Source organism: Trichechus manatus, unplaced genomic scaffold (assembly GCF_000243295.1).
Source record: "Trichechus manatus latirostris isolate Lorelei unplaced genomic scaffold, TriManLat1.0 scaffold00015, whole genome shotgun sequence".
Taxonomy (NCBI): Eukaryota; Metazoa; Chordata; class Mammalia; order Sirenia; family Trichechidae; genus Trichechus; species Trichechus manatus.
The window spans coordinates 2,782,440-2,789,784 of NW_004443951.1; the positions used below are offsets into that span (position 1 = coordinate 2,782,440).

Genomic DNA, 7,345 nt, shown 5'->3' on the forward strand with positions numbered 1-7,345 from the left:
GTATCCTGTTCTCTTCATTCTCCCTTGCTCCCAAAGGGATGAGACCAGTGGAGTATCTTAGATGGCCATTCACAGGCTTTTAAGACCCCAGACGCCACTCACCAAGGTAGAATGTAGAACATTGTCTTTATATCCTGGGTTAATTCTTAACATCGATTTTAATCTTACAGAGATTATCACAGTGCCTCACAAAATTTGCTTTTAAATTTTGGTACTGTACACATAGATTTAGTGAAAGCTGTTCTCCTGGCCTCTTTGAGTCAGTCCACATTAAGTGAATTTTCCTAATAACTAAGTTTAAGTGTCTACATTTGAGGGTAATGGAATTAAAAGAGCAAGGGATTTAAAAAAAACAAAAACAGGATCTAGAAATTGATCCTGGATCTGGGTCCTGGTTCCACCTTTTATTATTTAACACTGGATGAGTTACTATGGAGTTCTAAGTTAGGAGTCTAAGATTCCTTATCTATAAAATGTGTACAATAGTATCTCCCTTACAAGGATTGCTGTGAAGATTAAATTAGATGATATAAAGTACTTTGCAAACTGAAAGCATTACACAATTATCATTAACTATATTTAAAGGAAATCTTTCTAGATTATGTTACCTCCCCTCCTTCTTTCATAAATAAGCATACTGAATAACCATTTTTTTCCATGACCAACAATTAATGTAGTTGTCACAATACACTATTTAAGCTATATCTTCCTTTGTTGTCATATAATCCACTTTTGTTGTTGGCAGCCTGTTCCCTTCAGATTTGCATTTCTTAATCTGCTATAGTTAGAGAATCAAGGTAATTAGAACTATGTATATTAAGAATCAATATGCTCTAAACGATGACTCAAGGGCTTCTTTCAAGAAGTAAAGTACAAAAGTCTAAATGTAAGGATTTTGCCCCAAAACATTTTTTATTTCTTTCTGGTTTCGGCCATAGATAGCTGAGGGGACCAGCAACAAGACTTCCAGGTAAGTAGGGCACTAGTCTGGGAATATAAGCCCTCAATCACTTAGAAAGTCTATTTGGTTGTTCAAGGACGGAATCTATACTGCTTTAAAAGTTATTACTCTTTTCAGTTTAATCCCAGACCAGAAGGCTAAACATGTCAAGGTCTATCAACTTACATTAGATATACAGTATGACACAGGAGTATTATCATTAAATGGCAAAATTCTTATTCTGCTTCCTAGTTCTTATATCCACATTTCCTGGAAAATTTTTAGCACTAAGTCACAGATATAATGAGCAAAGACAATCAAATATACCAATAAGAAAAACTCTTTAGTATCAGGCTTCTTTTAATAACGACTGCTCCCAATATCATTAAACCTTTGAATTGGGTTAAAAAATAAACATTTAAAACATTATATAAGTTAAGCATTTTCTAAAATCAATATGCTACTACTAAAAAAAAAAAAATTATTTGGCATTACCCATTTCAAAAGCGCTCAATCGAACAACTTTGTCCCCAACCTTTTATTATGAAAAATTCAAACACACAGAAAAATTTATTAAACAGCTTTTAAAATTGTGACAAGAACTGTTACTGTACGTTATTTATGCCTGCAGACTTCTAAATAGAACTGTTCTTTTGCATATCCTCAGTAGAATCTACTCTTGATTGTTAGAGGGTGAATATGATTTTTACAAAGAGTTAAAAATAATTCAGAACCTTTTCTGAAGAATAATAATTATTTAGTCACACTTCCATAAAAACCACTTCCATTATTTTATGCATATAAAGCATTTGACACAGTGCCTGGCACAGAGTAAGAAGTATTTAATAAATGTTAGCTGCTACTATTAGATATCAGTAGCTATATTTCAAAAGGCTAGTTGAATCTGACAAAGTTAAAACTTTAGTTAACATCTATCCTTTTGATTTACAAGACTAGTTATATTTTTTGAAACCAAAAAAAAAACTAAATATGCTGAGTATAATAATCACTAAATTGAGACTAGAAAGAACTGTCAGCACTGGCATAATCTGTTAAACTGTTGTGCAGCCTTATAAGGCACCTTTATTATATGTAGTACCTACTCAAATTCATCCTAATTCCTACAGCAGTTTGGAAGAATTCAAAGAGACTATATACTTGAGTACCTTACTGAAAACCAAGGAGCATAATGGTCCTCTTCTTTCCTCGATTATTCCAAAATGCCTAAGAACTGATTTCAGTTATAACCTCATTTCTCTCCACTCTTCCTTGGAATGCATTATCTGCATTCATACTTATTAGTTATATATCTTTAAAGTCACAGCAAAAGTATGAAACATTACCTGGCATCTAGAAGCAGAAATACCTCTAATGTAGGTGTAGGAAGGCTGTGTGGCACAGTGCGAAGGGCATAGATTTAAAAACATGCCAACTTGAATTTTAATCAGGACTCCACCATTTACTAGCAGTGTCACCCTCAGCAAGTTACTTCTTTGAACCTCGGTTTCCTTATCTGTATATAAATGGGGATAATAGTAGCTACCTTACAGGGTTGTTGAGAAAATTCAATGAAAACATATGTAAAATGTCTGACACACATATAAATGGTAACTATTCTTAATGCCAAATTTTCATTCTATTTTAGAGCTGTGGACAAATCATATTCCCCACTTGTAAGTTTACAAACCCTAAAGTTATAAAGGTATTATACCTCTTTCAACTTAAAACTGAAATAGAAGTAACACGAGTACTCAGTACACATAACCAGAATTTCAGATGAGTTGAGACTTTCCCGATTTCTTTTCAGAATTTGTTTTTAAAAATAGAAGTACTAAATTAGCTGTGATTTCTTATTTTCAAAGGTCAAAAGCAGAAACTTGCTTTTCCATAACAGTATTGATTCTCTCACTGTTGAATTAAGATGTATGGTATTTATGCTTGCAGGCTTCTAAACGGGTATTTTAGAGAAGTTATTTCTGCCATAAGAATGGCTTCTCAGGGTAAAAAAAAAAAAGATGATTTGCTCAAATTAGAAAATACCGAAAACTCTGAAGAAAAAAACTTAGTCAAAATTACACACTAAATGGCAAGACAGCTAAAATAAATGGTTCTTTTCCTGGAATCAGGCTAATCTGGACTTCAATGTTTTTTTCTAAGAAAATAATTAAATGGCCAAACCAACACTTCAAAATCCAATTCACAGCACATAATTTTTGTTTCCTTCTGTTTATTTATTTATTTTACCATGAAAAGCCATGGTTTGAAGCAGTCGATCAGCCACCTCCTGTGGGAATACTCCAGGTTCCTGCAGACACAATGTTCCATCTTGTCTAGCTGAACAGAACTTCTCGAGGTGAGTGGTCAGGAAATTCAAGCAGATATCAAGTAAGGAATAGGGAGATGCTTCCTCCTTAAAGCCCGGGAAGAAACACAAAGAAAACACGAAGGTCAACAGTTAGTTTCCATAAAAGCACAGAACAAAACATTAATTTATTTATTCAACACATATTTATTGAATGTCTACCATATGCAGATACTGTGTTGGGCAGTGGGAATACAATATGTGGCCCATGTACTTTAAAGCAGGCGAAGACAAACATTTAAATAAGTATTTGCATACAGTCTATTAAGTACTATGATAGAGGGCATATTGGGTACTATGTAACACATAGCAGGGGGCCCTAACCAGTTAGGGATGGTCAAGCAAGACAACAGAGGCATAGAGATTAAACTTCCTAAATTATGACCCATGGTCCTCCTCTACCCAAACTTTCCACTGGGCTCCCACTGGCCTGAAGACAAAATACTCAAAACTGTTACAATGATGTCTAAGTCCTTCCAAAATCTAGCCCCAATTTACTTTTCAACTTGGTCTCCCGCAAAATCTCCATTCCAACCTGATGGTTCAAATTCAATAAATTTATCTTTGGATAAAATAACTTGGTATAAAAACCCAAAAAACCAAATTCATTCTCTCGAGTTGATTCCAACTCATAGTGACCCTATAGGACAGAGTAGAACTGCTCCATAGAGTTTCCAAGGACCACCTGGTGGATTCAAACTGCCGACCGTTTGGTTAGCAGCCATAGCTCTTAACCACTATGCCCAGTTTGATCCAGTTATTCCCGTCTGAGGAATAAAGAGCTAATAAGCACAAATATTTAAGTATAGGGGTTTTAATTACAGAAATAAGCAATCTAAATGTCACCAACAATAATATAATTATACTAGCTACCATCCATTAGGTGCTTTCTGTATTACTGTGCTCAGTATTTTATATGAATTATTTGTTTCATTTACTACTTACACCTATTTAACAAAATAGTCAAGCATTATCTGTATTTTGCATATGTGAAAAAAGAGGCTAAGAAAAGTAACAATTTTCTCAGCATTCCATACACAAAAATGGCAGTGTGGTTTCAAAATAAGAACAGACTCAAGAGTCCAACTCTTAACCTCCATCATACTGCACATGTGACATTTCAATGGCTGAATAAATATGCAGCCATTAAAAGTTATATTTCAAAGAAATATTAATCACATAGAAAATAGTCAAAATAGAGGCACGGCCAAGATGGCAGAGTAGTCACATGCTTCCAGTGGTCCGTCCCTCTTAAATCAAAGACCCGTAAAAAACAAGTGGATCGATTATATATGACAATCTAGGAGCCCTGTACATCAAAGGCAAAGTTGAGGAATCGGATTGAGTGGCGGGGGGCGGAAGCAGCAAGAAGTTGCCAGACCTGACCCGGTGGGAGCTGGAGCCCTTCAGCCTGATCAGCTCTGGGGAGAGCAGTCAGGCAGGCAAGCAGCAGTGCTCGGGAGCCATTTTTCACACTGGGACAGACTCAGCGGCACAGAGTCTACTCAGCCACCCAGAACCAGTGAGAAGCAGCCCTCGATTGGCGAATGATAAGTATTTGCGTCTGGCCTACCGCACAGATCAAAAACACCCCCCCTTAGGAAAACACCTCTCTCCCATTTACCTCCCCGCTCCCTGCTCTGCACTGGGTCCCAGACCGGCTTCAGCAATTGCCAAGTCTCCTAGCCCGGAAGTAGGACTCGTCACATGCCCTGAGCCATTTTCCCAACCTTGGAGACGGAACAAATTAACAAACGGGGGAAAAATAATCAGCTGGCTCCCCTAAGCCGTCAGCCTGCTGCCATGCTTAGCGTGTGCTCCCCTGCAGCAGCCAGATGCCTGTGCCTACACCAATCACCCATGCCTGTCTAGGACTCTAGGTGAAAGCCTGCACTACACACTTGGTGGCTGACTACTGGACACCTGAGCTAAATCCATACAGGAGGAGTGGGCGGACTCCTGGGCTCACATACTTAGGGACAGGTCTGGCCACCTGTGGCAGCAAGCTGGAGCTTCAGGGGCACTGTTGATCAGGCAAGCTCACACGAGCAGCCTATTCGGGCATATCAAAACAAGAAGCTAGGACACAGTAAGCAAACATAAAAAAAATAAATATAATAACTTATTGATGGCTCAGAGACAACAGTCAATATCAAGTCACATAAAGAGGCAAACCATGATGGCTTCAGCAAGCTCCCAAACAAAGAATCTAAAAATTTTCCGGAGGAAGAAAATCTCTTGGAATTACTGGAGGCAGAATACGAAACATTAATATATACAATTCTTCAAGAAATCAGGAAGGAAATTATGTCAAACACAGAACACACAATAGAGGGACTTAAAAAGATCAGAGAAGAGCATAACAACAAATTTAACAGGCTGCAAGAATCCATAGAGAGACAGCAATCAGAAATCCAGAAGATTAACAATAAAATTTCAGAATTAGACAACTCAACAGAAAGTCATAGGAGCAGAATTGAGGCAATGGAACTCAGAATTAGTGAGACTGAAGATAAAGCACTTGGCACCAATTTATTTGAGGAAAAATCACATAAAAGGATTTAAAAAAATGAATAAACCCTAAGAATTATGTGGGACTCTATCAAGACGAATAACCTATGAGTGATTAGAGTACCACAATAGAGGGGAAAACAGAAAATACAGAGAGAATTGTTGAATATTTATTGGCACAAAACTTCCCTGATATCATGAAAGATGACAAGATAACTGTTCAACATGCTCATAGAACCCCACATAAGATAGATCCCAAAAGAAAGTCACCAAGACATATTATAATCAAACTTTCCAAAACTAAAGATAGAGAATTTTAAGAACAGCTAGGGATAAACGAAAACTCATCTACAAAGGAGAGTCAATAAGAATAAGTGCGGACTACTCAGCAGAAACCACGCAGGCAAGAAGGCAATGAGATGCCATATATAAAGCCTTGCAGGAAAAAAACTGCCAGCCAAGAATGAAATATCCAGCAAAACTGTCTCTCAAATATGATGGCAAAATTAGGGCATTTCCAGATAAACAGAAGTTTAGGGAATCCGCAAAAACCAAACCAAAATTACAAGAAATACTAAAGGGAGTCCTCCAGTTACAAAACCAATAACATCAGATAAAAACTCAAGACTAGAACACATGACAGAGCAACCAGATATCAACCCGGATAAGGAAGTCACAAAAATAAATAAAAGCTAAAACACTGAAAACAAGGAAACACAGACGTCGATATGTAAAACATAACAACAATACAAAATAGAGAGACTAAAAAATGTAGATGTAGATTTTTCATATGGAGAGGAAGTCAAGGTGATATAAACAAATAAAACACTGCTATCCACTTACAAAAATAGGGGTAAACATTAAGGTAACCTCAAAGGAAACTAATAATCCTATACGTCAAAATAAAAAACTAGAAAAACACAAAGACTTTACAAATACAAAATCAACAACAATGAAAAAGATTAAAAGAAAATACATAAAGAAAAATGACTCAGCACAGAAAATTAAGTGGAACAAAGAAACTGTAAAGCACACACACAAAAAAAACATCAAAATGACAGCACTAAAGTCATACCTATCCACAATTACGCTGAATGTAAATGGACTAAATGCACAAATAAAGAGACAGAGAATGGCAGATTGGAGAAAAAAAACACGATCCATCTATATGCTGCCTACAAGAGACACACCTTAGACTTAAAAATACAAACTAAAGCTCAAAGGACGGAAAAAAATATATCAAGCAAACAATACTCCAAAAGAGCAGGAGTGGCAATATTAATCTCTGACAAAATAGACTTTAAAGTAAAATCCACCACAAAGGATAAGGAAGGACGCTATATAATGATCAAAAGCTCAATACAGTAGTTCAGGCAAAATGGCGCTCTAGGCAGAAGCACCACGCCGTCCCTCCACAGCAAAGACCCGAAAAACTAAGCCAAACAGAGAATACAACAATCCTGAAACCCTAAAACATCAAATGAAGAGATAAAGAACTCAGCCAAGCACCAAATGGAGTGAGAAAACTGACA

General features: G+C 36.7%; 1 protein-coding gene across 2 annotated transcripts in view; it reads right to left on the bottom strand.

Moving 5' to 3' along the window:
• Window positions 1-7,345, bottom strand: part of ZYG11B (zyg-11 family member B, cell cycle regulator) — a 116,354-nt gene that overhangs the window by 62,094 nt on the left and 46,915 nt on the right. The window contains exons 1-2 of one of the 2 annotated variants that reach the window (XM_023727061.1): window positions 3,185-3,316; window positions 2,284-2,453 (exon numbers count right to left, since the gene is read on the bottom strand). In XM_023727061.1, coding sequence (XP_023582829.1) covers window positions 2,284-2,290 — 7 coding nt within the window. In that variant the 5' untranslated portion in view covers window positions 2,291-2,453; window positions 3,185-3,316. Of the gene's footprint in view, window positions 1-2,283; window positions 2,454-3,184; window positions 3,351-7,345 lie in introns of those variants that run through there. The other variant, XM_004371725.2, reaches the window with a different exon arrangement.